An 18,928-nucleotide genomic window follows, 5' to 3' on the forward strand; every position below is an offset into this window, starting at 1 on the left:
AAATAATGAGCTCAGTAGCCTAGTGGTAGAGTGTCCTCCCTGAGACTGGGAGGCAGGGTTATTGTCGTGTTGAAATGTTTCATTTTAGTTAGTTTTTATTTTGTTTTGAGTTTTGTTTTTTAAATTTAGTTAGTTTTAATTCGTTTTCAGGGTGGTTCTGTTAGTTTTATTAGTTTTTGTTATTTCATAAATGCTTAGTTTTAGTTAGTTTCAGTGTTAGTTTGTTATTTTTTTAAGTGTGTATTACTTGTGCGCAATATTTAAAAAACACCATGGGAGCAACGTCATCTGAAGGTGCTTTTCTATTGGCTGCTGCTAGATGACGTCACTTTCGTGTGACACACTATCAAATGTCCTTATTCCGGTTAAAATTAAAATAAATCATCCCCAAAGGCTCATGCATTAAGTTGATTACCAAAGACTAAAACGAAGGACGTTTTTCCTATAACTAGTTAGTTTTAGTTAGTTTTCTAAACATAAAATGTAGTTTCAGTTAATTTTCGTTTTTTTTAAACGGCTCCTGCTGCTGCTCGCCGCTCCCACAGGTGATGGGTCAAATGCAGAGAAATAATTTTTCCCCACTTAGGTGGGTGTGACAGTCAGTGGTACTTTTAACTTTAAATGCCGGATTGCTGTGCAGTAGTTTTATGCTGTCCTTGAATGATAATTTTTATGCAAGAGAATCCTTTGCACTGGGGGGGGGGGGGGGGGGGATCACACTTATGTGGTGATTTTGTTGTTTCCTTCAAGCCCATTGTTGTGGGCAAGGATAATGGTACTTTTATACAAGCATTGAGTTATCTATTAAGAAAAAAAAGGAATAGTATTAAGAGCCCATATTTTGTCCATACAAAAATATTGTTTTGTTATGCATCTGGTTAGGAAGTCCGTGGTCCAGTGTGAGTAGCGTCTTACTTTGGATAGAGCTTTGTTGAGGAGTACCAAATACCAAAATGAAACATAACTTGTCGTGGTTTCTTCGCAATAAAACTTTTCATCTAGTGTCCAACCACATGACAGATATGAAGTAAGCAAGCAAATAAAAGGTTACGTTATTAATCATAGACGCATTTGAAAATCAAAGTCAAATATTGTGTATGCATAATGTATTCCAAAATGTTACTTAGAAAAATATTTTATACTTTGTTAAAAATGGTACTGTATATTAATTTACATTACGGTGTTTCAAACACAGTTACTACATTTTACATTTAGAAAATATTTTACAACATTTCAAACAATTTTAAGCTCAAAAGAATAGAAAGACTGGTTATTTAAAGGACAGGCGCAATTTCTTGTGAGAAGAATCACCGGAGTAAATGGGAGATGTAGTCTTTTAAGTTTCACGAGTCGTGAAATGCGAGTTTTTTCCCCTACATTTCCAGACTTCATATCCCATGTGTCATTGCGGGCAGTACGTCCAGTTGAAGGGACGCATGAGCTCACGCGGACTGTGTCTGGGAGTGCTGAGTCGAATATCCTCTTTGGCGTCTCAACCGATAGAAACCGGCCGCTATTTTCCACCTAGGTCGGGTTGAAAACATTCCTCCTCGAGTTGGGACGCTTTATTTCAATCAAAGGTGTGGTCTGGACACCGGGATTTGGGTGGACATTTGACGTAGCCTAAGTATTGCGTAGCTCAAATCTCACTAGTGAAAATTGAAAACCCACAATGGACCCGAGAGACACTGCCCCTGATTCTTGGGAACAAGAGGACGATGTGGAGGCCACAATCGACGGACAGCTTGAATCTGCTTTTACGAGCTTTAATGTGAATGCTAAACCATTTGTTCCCAATGTGAACGCCGCCGAATTTGTCCCGACATTTGCCATGAAAGCACACTCGGAAAATCTCGATTCAATGGGTAAGCCGACTGTCACGTTGGGTAGCAACGTTAGCAACAAGCTAGTCGTTAACATGAGCACGACTGTGCAGGTGCTAACCCTCGAGCTACTCTACAGACACGCGTTCGTATATTGTAACAACTGTGCGGTCTACTTTAATTATGATTTGACGTGTGGTGCACTGTAATTAAAACAGCGCTAAGTGTTTTGTTCATGTTGCGTTTGTATACACCTGTTGTGGAATGGTATCACTTTTTATTAGGTTTTAGATGTGTTCATTATCTAGTGGATCCAACCGGCATTAGCCTGTTAGCTGCGAGTGCTAAGGTAACTGGTGTGGTTTCATGATAGTGCTGAACTCTCCGCCCTGTTTGTTTCGTGGCGTGCCAACCGTTACTTCGCCTAACGGTACACGTCAGTGGTAGAGGAAATTGAATGAAACTTGGAACAGTTGTCATGTTTAACATATACGAGCTCAGTGAATCACTCGGGTAAAGCTAACCTTTTTGGACTCTGTTACGTGTTGACCTTAGTATGGTGTGACGTGGATACTGTGACGCATGAAGATTCATTGAGTTATTCGTTAAGGGACAGTTTCCAGACGTAAATAAGTGTGAAAGCGCTAATTACGCAATGGTGGACAAAACTGGTGACGTAAAGGAAAGCTACATGTCACTGTTTTTATTTAGGAGGACAAACAATAATAATAATGTTTTGTTGTTGTTACTGCTATTATTATTGTTGTAATTTTTATTAGCAAATATGTTGAACAGGGTTTCATAAACTGTGAGCACAAGAACCAAATTAGGCATGTGTTGCATTGGGCCCAAGCTTAAAAATATAATGCACTCTACTGTAAAGTCCCGTGAATAACACACAAAAAAAGAAAAAACTCCTTGAAAAGAAAAAGAGGTGGATATTTTGCTGTGACCGGCAACTTGCTACTTATTGCTATGTTGCTGTGAATTGTTCCAGAAATACAAATTCTGCACCAGTGAATTTGTACTAGCTCGTGGCATAACAGTTAAGGCGGTCACCTTGTAAGCGCTGGGTCATAAATTGAAATCCTGCTTAATACATTTTTTAAAATTATTTTATTTCTTTAACCACAATTGCTTGATAACAGCCTTATATCAGGGGTGGGCAAACTCTGTCCTCAAGGGCCGGAATCCTTCAGGCTTGGGATGTTTCCTTTCTCCAACACAGCTGATATATGATCAGCTCATCAGCATGCTCTGCATAAGCCTGATAAGGGACCTGTTGATTGGAATGAGCTGCGTTTGAGCAGGGAAACATCCAAAACCTGCAGGACTCCGGCCCTTGAGGACAGTGTTTGCCCACCCCTGATATAAGGCTGTTATCAAGCAATTGTGGTTAACGAAATAAAATAATTTTGCGGGTTTTACAGAACTTTATTTGCTTACACATAAAAAATACAAACAAAATACAAAGTACCAATAAAAGGAACAAGCAAAGACAGTTTTACAAGAAAGGTGTTACAGTCATTTAGAACCATACAAATATCTAAAAGTCCCAAAATTTTACAATTGTAAGATGTGCCAAGGGTACATGTTCTTTTTGTCCTTATTTTTTTCTTTTCTCAAATGGCATAGGATCTGCCTAACCACAGTGTTGTATCCACGACAAAAAATGTCGTACTCGTTACACACCTGGTATTCCAGTTTCATACAACCAACCATTATAATAGTTTGAAAGTTGTTATTTTTCTTAAGAAGATATTATTTTCTATCAAGCCATACATAATAGTAGTATAACTAACATCAACAATCTGTCCAATATTTTTCATCTCAGCCCAGACTTGCTGGATTCTAGCGTTCTTGTCTCATCTTTTGAGCAATCTATCATGGGACATTCTTTCGTTTTTACATAGCAGCTCCTCAGTATCATTACTGTTGCCCTTGTGGGACGCTAACCTACTGCCATCAGCCATCTTATGTCTTTCATAGCATCAGGTATGTTCTTTTTATTTAGTATGCTAATCACCTGAGAAGATCTCCCTTTGTCTAACAATTTTAAATTAATAATCACCACCATACTTTGGATCGAGTTTGCACCCTGGCCTATATGCTCTGAGTGTTATAGGTTGGGTTAGGCAATTAATGCTGAAAAAAGCCAATGCTCTGTAATTGTTAGCCTGGTAATGCTGATGGCAGCCTATCTTTGATGGCAAAACAAAATTAAACTGACATTAAAAAAACACAGAAGGTGAAACGAGCAGCAACCACGCCCAGTTCATGACTCGGCCCGGCAATTGGCCAATCAGACCGTTAATGGCAAAATAGTGCTAGCAGGAGAGTTGCCAGGAAAATATCGACTGCCCCAAAAAATCAAAAGATCCCAAATTGATCGGGGTATTCACATTGTTTATTAGGCAGTAGTTAGGGGTTGTAAAAAAGAATAAAACGAAATCAGTGATTCATGGTGCATTTCATACATAATGTAGCTCTTAAATATGCTTCACATACTAAAAATGCAACATTTAAAAGCAGTTAGATTTAAATGTGAAGTAAAATAAAACATTGTTTTATAAAAAATTTAGTGCACAGTGCATGAACAAGATCTTTGGAAAATATTTAAAAAACAACAACTTTGAAACACCTTAATCATAGGTATGGGAAAATAGCTTATTTTTTTAAACCTGGATTTAAAAGCATCTGCACTTTATCGAAATGGGATGTTTTGAATCTTTTATTGATTTATATTATTCACTCTGTTAATAAATGATACCAGCAAATTGAGGGATTGTACAAATACAGAGACCCCCCCCCCCCCCTGCTTTTTATGATTTTGAGGGGGAGTATTATTCATGGGACTTTATGGAGATTTTACATATTTTACTAAATCTAATGATAACAAAGCGTACATCACTGCATTTCAACAAACCTGAACCAAAATCAAATTGCTATTTATTGTGTGCCTCTTTGATCAAAAAATAACTTGCAACTAACCCCTCTGATTGGGAACCAAATAGTTGTGCATATAGCATACTAATAATGTTTCATTACTGGACATGAAATAATGCTTGACAGTCATCATTTTGCATAACAGATATGTTGTTTTTCAGTTGCTGTTGAAAAAACAGCCACCATGGAGGTGACGGAAAGTGCTGGTATGTATGGCTTCAATGTCTTAGGTGTGTGTCAGCGAGCATTTCATCAGTGAGATCTATTTTCTTGACATTTGTTGTCCTGTACTGTACAGAGAGTGTTACAGCAAGTCTTGTAACAAATTACTGTAATGCTCTTAAAGAAATTTCAATTTTATGTGAATGGCCCCTCTCTTTAAATGTGTTCTTGCCGTAAATTGTAGGTGAGCGTGAGCTTCTTGGAGATTATTTCACACTCGTATACCCAGTCACTTTCAAAAAAGCAATTCCTCAATAACTTGGAATTGTTTTGGTCATAGATAACATATAACAATATGTGTTACTGAGATACTGAAAAAACTAAGACTGTAAGCGGTCGAGCATGTGCTTGATTGGCTGTTGAACTCTGCATTCTTTTTTTGACAAGTAACTATATATACTTTTCTAAAATGGTTATTTGAAGAAAGTCAATCTGAAATATTTTTGCAGTTCCAAGGGAGAATGGTGACACGGAAATGACCCCAGAGGAACCATGGGACCAGAAAGAAGCTGAACCAAATGAGGAAGAGCCAGGAGGTGGGTGCTGTGGTGACCGTGGACCAATGACAGTAGCAACAACTGAGGAGACGGGGTCAGAGATGGTTGAAGAGGAAGAGGAAATGGCTGCACCCAAGGTTCCCCCTACTCAACCAGACGCACCCAAGAAGGAACACATCAATGTCGTGTTCATCGGACATGTAGGTCAGTGCAAATAAATGTATGGCTCATAAATTGTGACAAATGTACTGAATGCAGTTGTTTGTAAAAACATGAGTCTTCAATACATTGCCTTGTTCATTCAATGCAACGTTAGTGTCCGTACATGCACTTGACGACAGTGCTGGGCGATATGGGCTAACAAATTATTTCATTCTATAAAAGCAATCCCTTCACGCACCTCCATAAAACTCAAATTCAGCACTCTGTTACGAACTAACATGCATATGTATTTAAATGTGTATCGACCCAGCATTCTATGAGACCTTATCAAACAATTCTCTTGTCATCATGGGCAAAGTTTGAGCTATTCGCAGTTCGATGAACGACCTAGCGATACTCACCCGGCATGTTAGGCACTTTAGCAAAACAAGCCTGCCTAAACTTGGCTCCACCTGAGATCTTAGAACAATAAAGAGATGCTGTCATTGTCCTACTTCCTTTAATATCCAAACTAATTACAAATCCCTGACATAGCACAGAAAAATGGTAGCAGCTCTTCGAGCTCTGTGGTTAGAAGCCCTTTTCATATTGAGGCAACATATAATGATGTCATGAACAAATCTGAGCAGGCTATCGCAAATTATACTTGGTATAGATGGTATTCACATGACGGCATTTGCCACACATTGTGTGCCGTTAACGGGTGCACGGAATGTCGAATGTGAACTAACAAAGGGCACCAAAAGAATTGCAAGGATAAATCGAAAATAGTTAAAATTAGGGCTGTTATTTTATTGCATTAATTAGATTAATTAATTACGCTGCAAATTAATGCGTAACAAAAATTAAACGCAATTAATGTTAGAAGTCCCAGAGCATTGTCATTTTGCTTTTCTACATAGAATACCCAAACGGCAGCCCAGTGGCTGGATTAGTCTAACCATTTATTTGCAAATCAGGCAATAACTCCTCCTAGTGATTTAGTTAGTTTTGGATTAACATCGAAACACAGGTGTGATTAGTGCTAACATTTGGCTTTTCTAATTTCAATACCAATGGTTGCAGGTGGCTGCCCTTTTGGCCAACTCGACAATGACCCTTGCCTAATGGATGCTAATGACGCCTGTGGATTCATTTAGTCAGGTTCCATAAATGTGAAGTGAAATCTTCGCAAGCATTTGAAATTTGGCCCATTGAGTGACCCGTAGGCTGCGGTGGCGCGTCACTTGCTACATGCGCATAGTCAAAAGCAGGGTGACAACAGACATGGATGCGAGTATGACACAGGAGAGCGAGGCAAGCTTACTTGGACCTTTGAATGGCAATTTTAAGAACAAAGGTGGGATTATTAACAAGAACGCAGTGATTTGTACCCTGTGTAAAAATAATTTTCCGTAATTTCTTAGAATTCAAATTCTTTATTTGGGGACAGTGAGCAGATATGAAATTAAAATAAATTAATTAGATTAATTACTAACCATGTAATTAATTAGATACATTTTTAAATCGCCTGACAGCACTAGTTAAAATGCATTTTACTGTAATGTAATGTGATCGTAATATATGTGACCCGCTCTGGCTAAAAATAGATATTAGTGGTAAAAAGTTTCGATTTATCCAAATACCCTCCTTAAGGTCTCTGTTTTCCTTTCCTGCAGCCTAAAAGTCAAAATGTATGAAAATAAGTTATGAGTCAACAATGTTGTTGTAGTAAACATGCTAGTGCGGTCGGGGGAAAAGTTAACTTGGTCTCAAAATAATGCAATTGATTCCATTTATCCAAGAACGTTTCAACTTGTACCGCACGTCATCTTTACACAAGTAACGTTAGAGGAAGCTGAAGAGGACATTATCTATTACAAAATAACATTTGCTGTTCACACAATGGGAGCATGGCTGAGAGTGCTTTAAACTAGCCACCATATGTCGCTGACTCGTGACATTATGTCATCCTGTGACGTCAGTGAATAGCATCTATACTGCATACACCTTGCTGACGATGTCATATACAAACAGGAAAGTATGAGTGGAGGGAAAATATGCAAAAGCAACCCAAGCATGACACTTAACTCGTCTTTACGCTTTCCCAGAATGAAGTTCTTCAATTTGAGTACTGAGCGGTAGCAAGCAGCAATACTTGAATACGTCAATATGTCTTGCAGTTGTGAAGAAAACATATTTTTAGTCAAATATTGTTCTAAAACACAAACCTTTTTTTTGAAAATGCCATATACAGATGGATGTATAATCACACAAATTAGAGGAAATAATTTACAACAGCATTTAACTGTCTGAGTTTAACCAACTGTCAAATAAGATGAACCAAACAAATAATACAGTATTTTTATACTTTAAAAAATGTCAGATATGAAGATAATCATTTATAGTTAAAGTTGGATGAAACAAGTAATTCCTTTTTGTTGTTTTCCCACCTTGCGTCTACTTAATGTAAAGGAATAAAGTGACTGTGCAACACTAACATTTCTTTCCTCTTTAGATGCTGGAAAATCCACTATTGGCGGACAAATCATGTAAGTTGCACTGTCTTTGTTTTAGTCAGCTCCAAAAATACTGTGGGTGAAATTACACAATTACTCATCTTATATGTTCTCTTGTTCACTTCCTCACATCAGGTATCTTACAGGCATGGTAGATAAGAGAACCTTAGAGAAGTATGAGAGAGAGGCAAAGGAGAAGAACCGAGAAACCTGGTAAGTGGGTTTATTGTCCTGTCTGTTTTTCAAGCTACAAAATGGAAATGTGCTCACTGGTGAACTATTTAAAATGAATTATTGTTAAAAAGAAACTAAAGAATACAAAAATAAATCCCCGGTGTTCCTCAAAAATATGGACGATTCCTCTCAATTCTCTCTCTCAGGTACCTGTCTTGGGCCTTGGACACCAATCAAGAGGAGAGAGACAAAGGCAAGACGGTGGAAGTGGGCCGAGCATACTTTGAGACAGACAAAAAGCACTTTACCATCTTAGATGCACCAGGCCACAAGAGCTTTGTGCCGAACATGATTGGAGGTGCATCACAAGCTGATTTGGCTGTGCTGGTGGGTAGAGGAAAAGGCTCATGTTTCTTCAAAATTAATTGCATACGTGATCAGACACTCGCAGTGGTGAAAGCATATTATCCGTGTTAGATGTAATGCATTAAGCCAATTTCAAGTTATATACATTTATCTTCATACACCAATTCTGTCTGCATGTATGGGTCATATGTGACTAGGGTACTTTCGAGCATCAATTCACGTAAAATCAAACGGTGCCATGTTTCGGTTCTGAAGCATGTCTTTTAAAAGTTGTTGTGGAAGAGTTGACGATTTTCCATGGCGCACTTAAACGCACTGTGCACCAGCGCACTGATGTCACCCACTCGCACAGGATTTCACGTGCGAAGAACGAGGGCGTGGTCGGGGCTCGCGGGAGCCCGGCCGGCGGAGGTGACGGGCGGCTCGGCTGAGAAGCCGCCACTGCCCCGGTCTGCCCTGCAGCGTCCAAGCAACCTGGTCTTGGCCCGGCCGCAAACAGCGTGGGGACGCCTACATTTCCGGGTTTGGAAACTAGCGAGATTTTTGCGCCGCCAAGCCAAAACAAATCTAGTATTAAGTATATAAAGTGTAGCACAATCAATGTACACGGCTTCACCATCGTTAAATAGAAAAAGATTGCTGCCAAAATGTAGCGAGCATTACAGACCATGTCGGGTACATTCAAATAATTAATTTGAATCAAATTATTCTCTTTGTTTAGGTCATGTCCTCTTCCAACTGTCATTTTTTAATATTTGAGTCGTGGGTTCAAACTCGAGCTTATCGTGCGACAGGCTTTACATCCTTGAAAAACAACTGCATCAATTATTATAAATTTATATATTTACTGCTGTTCATTACACAGAACTTAGATTCACACTTTGTTTTTGGTTTTTGTAATATTAACTTATGTTTATTAATTATACTTCAGTAATTGTAAAATGTTAAACCTTTATTTTTACTATTCCTCTCTTGCTCATTTGAATGAAATTTTATTATTATATATAATATATTATTTATATATTGAAAGGTAATAGTTAAATTGAGTTTTAAAAAGATTTTACTATTAAATAAACAATGATGAACATTTGCTACCGCCCAAACAAATTAATAAATCAAATTTAACAAAAAAATAAATACATAAAAAAAGAGAGAGTACAAAAGTACCGAAAATTGGTACCGTTGAGTACCGGTATCGATTCCCAGGTACAGCGTATTGGAACAGTACCGGTTCAAATGTGAAAGGTACCCATCCCTATATGTGACCCACCACAGCAAAATCAGTCACGTCATTGGCCCATATTTCCGAAATGAAGTTTTGGCTTAATCAGAAAGAGAATGATCTCAGCTTTCCCATGATAAATCACACGTTGCGCTATGCTACTCATTACACCAGGTGTGGCCAAGTTCGGTCCTCGAGAGCCACTATCCAGCCTGTTTTCCATGTCTCCCTCCTTCAGCACAGCTGAATCTAATAAACAGCTCATCAGCAAGCTTTGCAGAAGCCTGATAACGATCCTGATCATGAACCAGGTGTGTTAGTGGAAAGAAACATGGAAAACAGGCTGGATAAGGGCTCTCGAGGACCGAACTTGGCCACCCCTGCATTACACCATTCATTATTGCTCATAACATCATTGCACAGATATAACTTGAGATTTGAGCTGCGTGCCTACGGCGATGATAAATTAGGATGGCCAAAGTCATGAATTCCAAATGTAGGCCTATGGACAGCAAGAGAAGAAAAGGCCAAGGATGCTGGTACATTGTGCTGCATACTGTTTGCGTACAATGCAAAATCGGTTTCAGATTGAAAATTGTATATCATAACCCGATCAGTCAGTTACAAATTGTGTTAATTCAACTGCAGTATAATGGTCTGGATTTAGCACTGTATGTCAATCAAAATGCTTGGTGACATGTTCCTTGCATCTCTTATGTTATATTTCATGTCATTTACAGTTAAATTGTAACACAACAAATGTTGTCCTCCAGGTGATCTCTGCCAGGAAAGGCGAGTTTGAAACAGGTTTTGAAAAGGGCGGACAAACACGGGAGCATGCCATGTTGGCTAAAACAGCAGGTGTCAAGCACCTGATTGTTTTGGTGAATAAAATGGATGACCCTACAGTCAACTGGAGCCTAGAAAGGTGGGTAGATGCATCTGAATGATCACACTGTAAATGGAGTGTTAGTCTTGCAATATTGTGCCTCATTTGGACATGACAGAAACGGCTTCCTTTGCTGAATTGTAATCGCATTTAAAGAATTGTCTCAAGCGAAGAACAAAATTAAGATTTGTACTTTTAGTCATTGGACTCACATTTTCATTTTATTAAATATGTGATGGGATAAAAGCAAGTGAAAGTTTTTAGGGGTGTGTTCTAAATCAAATGTGGATATATTTGTGTTTTCTGTAAAAAAAAATATAAAAAAAAAAGCATTACAGCCCCCTTCTGCCCATTAGTGGTTTGCCTTTTTGGGAAAGCCCTGGCTGATAGGGAAGTAGTGGTGTCAAGGAAGTATGTTGAAGTTATTATTAGTCAGTTGAGATACTAACATCTATCGTTTGGTGCATCTTTTAACATCAGAATCTGTAACAGATATATTTTACTGGTAATGTAAAATGAGTTTCAAATGACATTTAATTTTTCGCGGATCATACTTTTTGCAATAATTAAATAAGCATTTAATAAGCATAAGCACACACACAAGTAAATTGTGTGTGAATAGTTACTGTTTTTTGGTGTGATGTTTCACAACTCTTCACAAGAAACAATAGTTTTACTTTGAACAAAACTTTATTTTCAGTTGATTTCAAAATGTTATGGATAGATGGATTATATTTAATTAAAATTAGTTATTGATAGCGTTGGTTTTAGTTATATTTCATCATAATCCATTTACAGTACATCACTTGGGCATTCTAATATGTGGGGCATGACATACCTTTTAGTTTTGTGTTGGTGGCTGGATTAAATCAGTGAGAATCAATTGGAGTATTTTGAATACTGAGGACTCAGTGCCGACTTTGTGCAAGGGTCAACAATTGAGAAATCAAGCTGCGCCATTTTTATTTTGAAAAGTTGATATGGTACTGCTTGAGTCTTATCTATAAGATAGAGGTCTGATTATTGATTTGCTCATAAATGAAAAGTGTTTGCTCTTGCCTTGAATCACGTCAATATTTCACGATTTAGTGCACAGCATAAACTAAAGATCATTACAGAACTTCAGGTCACGAATGTCCCTGTTAACAAACACATTGTTTTATGTTTTTAAAAAAATTCTGACGTACTGCTTTGGTTCACCAAGTACAGACCCATTAAAAAAAAAAAAAGAATATGAGTTTAATCATTTTCATAATTCTGTTCAAAAAGTTAAACTTTTGTTGCTTATAGATTCAGGGCTGACAATTTTAACAATTTAAAGTATTATTTTGTTTATTTGTACATAGTTTTGGCTTTCATTTTCCTCTTGATATTACCCCATAGTTTGTCAATGGGGTCTAGGTCGGTCGAGAAGGCTGGCCATTCAAGCACTGTGTGAAAGCATGGGCTTCAAACTAGGTTTTGGTGCTACCGGCGGTATGGGCCGGGGGCCAGGTTCTGCTGGAAGATAAAATCTGCATGCAGGATCACATCAAATAAATCAAGTACTGAAGCTTGACATATCGTTTTGAAAATACAATATTTTCATTCATTTGATGTGGTTCTAATTTCTGTCTTCTTTCCCCCCCACCCCCACCCCCTGCAAAGCACTGAGAAGTATACATGGTGATTTCTTCACAGCACAATTTTTTGAAACCCTATTTTCGTGGGTTTTACAAGTTGGAAGCCCAAATTATGTAGCGGTAAAAATAAATAAATGAATACTTTAAATTTAAATTGTGGGCCCTGAATCAACAATCAATGAAAGTTTAACTTTTTGAATGGAATTATGAAAATTATTAAACTTTTCCAAGTTATTGTCTTTTTTTTGTGGAATGGGTCTGTAAGTGTCACGTTGTGAACAGTCACCGCATCCACGCGGAATGTGTTGTGCTTTCTTGCACACAATTGTCACACAGCTCTGTATCTTTGTGTTTGCTCACAAGTAGCTGTCATTGGAGCGTGACCCATGGAGTGAATAAACTTGGTAAACCAAGGTTCCACTTGACCGCAGTATCACAGTATTTTATTTTATTTCCTCCATACACTCTACACGTCCCCCTTTCTGTCTCAATGCTCAGGTATGAAGAGTGTAAGGAGAAACTAGTGCCATTTTTGAAGAAGGTGGGCTTCAACCCAAAGAAAGACATTCATTTCATGCCATGTTCAGGGCTAACAGGAGCGAACCTGAAGGAGCCGACTGATATGTGCTCCTGGTACACGTAAGTTCCTAAATATGATCAGATATAAAGCCTTTCTTTTCTTTTTCCCCCACATTCCTCCAACTCCAACATGTATCCATATTTTCTTTTTGCAGAGGTTTACCATTCATTCCACACCTGGACAGTTTGCCAAATTTTAACAGATCAAGTGATGGCCCTATCAGATTGCCCATTGTAGACAAATACAAGGTAACATTAAACTTTTTTCACACTTATATTTCATACCCACCTCAAGAAACAGAAGCCTACCATTAAAGGCAGCTGGCACACTATGCGTTCGTGGCCGAACTCTACCCAACAGTTGAGTCACATGATCGCAAATGTGTGGCGTTCTGCAACTTGTTTTCATGAATTTCCGACCATCTGCAACTAGTTTGGACTTTTTAAATGAAAACATTTTTAATTCAATGGCATGCCACTTTTTTTTTTGTTTGGTTTGAACCAACTCCCATCTGTGGTCTCTATGCTTGATTGCTATTGTGGGTACAGTGCAATAGGCTGAACTTAGATCATTTATACTGCCTACTGAATGGACTCTGCGTCCTCGGTCATTGTGACAAGACTTGGTCTGAACAAACTTTGCTGCGTGATTTCAGCCATTAGGTGCGTTTCCATTACCCTCAGATTTGTGCAAAATGCAAGTTGCGCAAAACCAAACTGGTAATGGAAACACAGGGTTTTTAAAAAACTACAGCAAAAAAAGTTTTTACGCTCTCATAAGATATTTTTTGTCACTTTTTTTCCCCACATTCCCTGTGGTCATGTGACCCTTGCCCGGTCATGGAGTAAAGGAAGTAGGAAGTACAGGTCACTTGCTTGTGATAGCAAGTATTTTTAAGCACAAATCAATTTAGCTATAGAGCCAAGACCGCCACTCCATGCATGCAGACAATTTATTATTGTGGTATGCTTCGGAGGGATAGAAAACGACGTGTTAAAATCCATTTTCTATCCCTCCGAAGCATTCGCGAGTTGTAAGAGATGTTATTAAAGTAATCGTAACAGTTCCGGGCGTCCGTCTTCCGTAAATATACATGAGCACCTCCTACAGAATTACAAGATCTCGCAAGACAGGACATTATGAGAATGCCTCAGAAGCGAAACACTCTTCGATGGAAACACCTACAAGTCGAAATTTTATTTTATCAAAATAGTAGAAATATCGTTTAGATTTAGTGGAAAAACTGTCATGGAAAGGCAGGTATTGAAAGATTGTTCTGCTTGGTGAAAGTAATGTTGGGATATCCTAACAAGATTTTGGTCTTGTATGATTTTTTTGTAAAAAATCCTCAAGTCTCAAGCTTGATCTTGTATTTCAAACGGAAGCAATAACATTACTTGTAATGATGTCTCTCCTACAGGACATGGGCACTGTGATTCTAGGCAAACTTGAGTCTGGCTCAATAAGTAAAGCACAACAGCTTGTTATGATGCCAAATAGGGTAAGACCTGTGTTTCTCTAATACGGATAATAAAGTGTTCAACACTTGAATTCCCCTTTACTCCCCTCTTGTAATGTGAATGTCATTATAATGTCTTAACAGCATGTGGTGGAGGTGCTGAGCCTCTTGTCTGATGACGTGGAGACAGACGATGCAGGACCTGGAGAAAATCTCAAGTTGCGGCTGAAGGGCATTGAAGAGGAGGAGATCCTTCCTGGCTTCATCCTGTGTAATGCAGAGAACCTCTGCCATTCTGGGCGCACCTTTGATGCCCAGGTCAGTTAAGAACAACAAACCATAAACAAACAAAAAACACATGCTGCTTTTCCACCAACAAGCCCAGGATCTTTGAGTTCTTGGTTGTAAAAGTTCCGCAGGGAATGTGCGATTTGTGTTTCCATAGCGTCTTGTAGTTCTCGGTCATTAATTCAAATGAGTGATGATGTATGCGGTAGTGAAAAACAAACTACATTACCCCACCTATCCAGCAAGTGGCGGCACTAAATGAAATGACATCTTTAAAAGGTGATCAAACTCTGTCATTTCGTGTGGCAGATTTGAAGTCCTCCGCATAAATGCTCAAAAGAGCCTACACCTCTTCATCTGTCCATTTATCATAGCGTTTGTGTTCCATTTTCTGTATCGAGTCAAGTAAACGGCGGGAGCCCAGCCCATGTAAAAACAACCAATCAGCCTTGGTCAGCGCAAAAGAGTGTTCGGATGCCTCCTGGGGAATTTAATTACCAAGGAAATTGTTGTTGGTGGAAAAACGCGCAAACTGAATTTTACCTAGGTAAATTGAATAGTTCTCCAAAAGTTCCGGCGGTGGAAAAGCACCTATAAACAAACTCATAGCTGTACATCTTTTCCTTTTAGATTGTCATCATTGAACACAAATCCATCATCTGTCCCGGTTATAACGCTGTCCTACACATTCACACATGCATTGAAGAGGTGCAGATTACGGTAAGTACAAAAAGTTTGTGGACAGTTCATAAGAGTACTACAGGCATGAAAATCGCAGATTTGAAACCAAAATAGGTCACCAATGGTATAGATGACCAAAGATTCAGTGTATCACTGAACTCCGGGCAAAATCGGTACAGATGACGGCACGATTCACGTTAAATCAGACGGTGCCATATTCCAAAGCGCATCTTAAGTTGTGACTGAGCAGGAGTGGATGTGTTGGTAATTTTCTATGGCGCACTTGAACGCAGCAGTGTACGCACCACCAGTGTACTGACGTCACTCACTCGCGCTGGATTTCATTCATGCTGCATTTCCGGGTTTGTGTGGAAGCTAGCGAGATTTGACCGCCAACAAGCCAAGTTTGGTGTGATTTGTATGAATGAATAGTTTTTATTTCGGTTCCATCCATGTACAGAAAAGAAAAAAACAGACGCACACAGCGTTGCTCAAGAAGCAATCATTTCTTTTTTGTATTTACTTCATTTCCAACTCAGCACAAAGACATCCTTATACTGTATTGTACATACTACTTTTACATGGATCCCCTACTATTCAAACTGACGAGTGCAGCGAATAGGTGAGTTTTGCAAAGAGGGGAGGGGAGGTTCCAAAAAATGTTGAGGGGAATTCCAAATGCCGAACTGCGACTATATAGTGTTAGTTACCGAAATGTATACAGATTTCGATAGTATGTACTTTATTTATAAATCTGAAAGTGGTTCTATCATATAGGGAAAACTTAACATTTCGATTTCCCTTTTAAGAGACAAGTTGTGGCTGAGCAGATTCAGAGGATGGAGCTGTTTTACTGATGCCTGATAGCATTATTACTTGTATCTGATGAGTCTCAATTAAGCAAGCCTTTTTGGTCACTAGTCAGCTGATCGATGAGATTAAAGTTGATGGAAGAAAATTGTGTGGGGGAAAAAAAAAGAAAGAAAAGGATGCAGATTTATTTAAAAAAAATAAAAGTTCTGCTTTGTAATGCCATGAATACCAATGTTGTGTGTGCTTCTCTTCCCTCTTCAGGCCTTAATCTGTCTGGTAGACAAAAAGTCAGGTGAGAAGAGTAAGACACGGCCACGATTTGTTAAACAAGACCAGGTCTGCATTGCTCGCCTGCGCACGACAGGGACAATTTGCCTCGAGACCTTTAAAGACTTTGCTCAGATGGGACGGTTTACCTTACGGGATGAAGGTAAAGCAACTCCGCACAGTCCAGTAAAGCATCTCACAATTTAGTCAGTTGTCGTAGTAGTACTAAGTAGAACAGTATAGTTTAGGTTTCTCATGACGTATTTGTAAGATAAAGAAGATTGTCCATGTGTCATTTTATTTTTGTTTGCACAATGCCTTCAAAACATTGCATGAATAGCTTGTATTTTATAGTAGGGCTGGGCGATATGACAGAAAATCGTTTCACGATATAAATATTTCATTATCTGTAGACATGGAAAATTGTTTTTTGTTTTTTTTATGTTTTCTTTTTAAAAATTCTAATAAGTATGCATCGGGGAAAAAAGGCTGAATTGAGGTGATTTTATTTTAAAACTCCTGTAGTTAATATTTTTAATAAGAGGTCAACACAACTATGAAAACTTAAACTGATCAATATAAACATTAAATAAATACCTTTTTAACCATAATGTGCTTAGAAGGGCTGGACGAATCACAATGTACGGTATGTTATTTTATGGCAGGTTAAAAAAAAAAAAAACTATCAATACTATATAAAACTATTTTAAAATTAGAAAAACAGTTAAATCGATCAAATATTAAATTACATAAAAAGGAAAAACACCATACCATCTGGTAGAAAAGCCCATTTTCAAGGAATGTACCTTGTATGCGTTGCATGTATAATGTTGACATCCACTCTCCTTGAGCAGTAAATGCTTATTTGCCGAAGACGCTATATCTCATTGTTGATAACTACATTAACCTTAATTCGTTGTTTATACACTGCAAGTGTAACAAACTAATACTCCTTTGGAATGCATGAATTCCAGTTGATGGACTGCCTTAGGTCTACTGTCTTTTTAGCTGGCTCATTATTATCATATAACATTTATTCTTTTACTTGCCTTTGAAGTGCGATGCCAAGAGACAGCCTTGGCTAACACCGGAGCTATCACGCCCTTTACTTCTACACAACATATCTATCTGAAGGTGTTTGATTGTGTTAGTCATTTATTTGAACAAAATTAAGTCACACTTTCATTCAGTGTGCCTATGCGCACCTCTTCTTAACTGGTTTGGCGGACAAAGTTCACAAAATGGTCTTTGGGCATTCAAAATATGTATTTGTCCTCCAAATTTCCTCTTGCATACTTGTAATTGTGGCACAAATCTAACAAAATACGGTAGCATGAAGATTTAGACTAAAACATTTGGGGGGTTTTCGTCATCTAAAACTATCTCCTACAGAAATGACTAAACTACTGTGCATTTTCATCCAAAAGCCTAAGACTAAAACTTGAGTGGCTGCCAAAAGCAACACTTGCCAAATAAAATGAAACCGACAAATTATTATGCGTGTTTCTCAGGTAAAACCATCGCTATTGGTAAGGTTCTGAAGCTGGTTGCAGAGCGAGACTGAAGACGCGGCTGCTGGAAAAATCCAGTTTGGAAGAAACAGGTGGAGCTCGGTCATAACCCGCCCAGTGTTGTCAGCGGCAAAGACACCTCCCTCTGACGCCTGCCTACCTTCTGTGTGTCGATGATCAGTTTCAGAAGGAGAAAAAAAAGGTGATCAAGAGATACCGGTTCCAAGATGAATTCCACTCAAGTCAGCTTTCTCATATTGAGAGCTCAGCTATGCCATTTCTGGGTTAGCCCCCCCACCCCCAACCTCAACCTCAACCTCCCTTGTCTGGTCAATTCATCAGGAAAGTGATTTTTTTTTCTCTCTCTCCCGATTCCATTTTATTTTCTTGCTTTCGTAAATGACAAATGACAGTTATATCTGTGAACAAATGTGGACCAAGATTTTTTGCTTGGAATGTAAAGTGATTTCAGAAAAAGTGCTGCAAATACAAATAGTCTGAAAGAATTTCAACAATGAAAAACCAAAATGTTTATTTGGGTGTTCATGACTCCCTTTGCTTTTACCCAGTTCTTGGTTTCTTGTGTGGCGTTCTGGCTGTCTGCTTGAGCGTGCTCAAATATTAAAGCAAACAACTATGACAATAAAATATTTGGAAAAACGCTTCTCCTTTAAAAGTCGATTTATCATGCTGTTATTTTCTTGTGGAGCTTACAGTATTCAGCAGAAATACGACGACAGCGGTAACATTGTGACAAATGATTATCAACATCAGTGGTCTTGGAGCCATGGTTTATAATAATACTATGCTGAAATGTTTAATGTTGAGCACAGTTAAGGTAAGGAATACATTTATAATGTATTTATATTTGCATAAGTGCGCCTGTGTTGAGTTACTGCACGAGTAAT

The 18,928-nt window shown here is 38.4% G+C and overlaps 1 protein-coding gene across 4 annotated transcripts; it reads left to right on the forward strand.

Annotated features, from left to right (window-relative positions):
- The first annotated feature begins 1,415 nt into the window (after nucleotides 1-1,415).
- Nucleotides 1,416-18,682, forward strand: gspt1l (G1 to S phase transition 1, like). 4 transcript variants are annotated; one of them, XM_086070245.1, is made up of 15 exons: nucleotides 1,416-1,865; nucleotides 4,931-4,975; nucleotides 5,441-5,692; nucleotides 8,148-8,181; nucleotides 8,284-8,361; nucleotides 8,529-8,709; nucleotides 10,684-10,838; nucleotides 12,920-13,060; nucleotides 13,156-13,249; nucleotides 14,422-14,502; nucleotides 14,605-14,778; nucleotides 15,379-15,468; nucleotides 16,504-16,672; nucleotides 18,021-18,112; nucleotides 18,202-18,682. In XM_086070245.1, the coding sequence occupies exons 1-14, from the start codon at nucleotides 1,673-1,675 to the stop codon at nucleotides 18,071-18,073; spliced, it is 1,740 nt and encodes a 579-aa protein (XP_085926371.1). In that variant the 5' UTR covers nucleotides 1,416-1,672; the 3' UTR covers nucleotides 18,074-18,112; nucleotides 18,202-18,682. The 4 variants fall into 4 exon arrangements, with proteins under 4 accessions (XP_085926371.1, XP_085926362.1, XP_085926390.1 ...); XM_086070236.1 differs by having other exon boundaries at nucleotides 18,021-18,682; XM_086070264.1 differs by lacking the exon at nucleotides 1,416-1,865 and adding an exon at nucleotides 1,946-2,172 and having other exon boundaries at nucleotides 18,021-18,682.
- The last annotated feature ends 246 nt before the right edge of the window (nucleotides 18,683-18,928 follow it).

The sequence above is a fragment of the Leptonotus elevatus genome, chromosome 1 (genome assembly GCF_054856555.1).
Source record: "Leptonotus elevatus isolate MCC_2025b chromosome 1, RoL_Lele_1.0, whole genome shotgun sequence".
In the NCBI taxonomy this organism is placed as follows: Eukaryota; Metazoa; Chordata; class Actinopteri; order Syngnathiformes; family Syngnathidae; genus Leptonotus; species Leptonotus elevatus.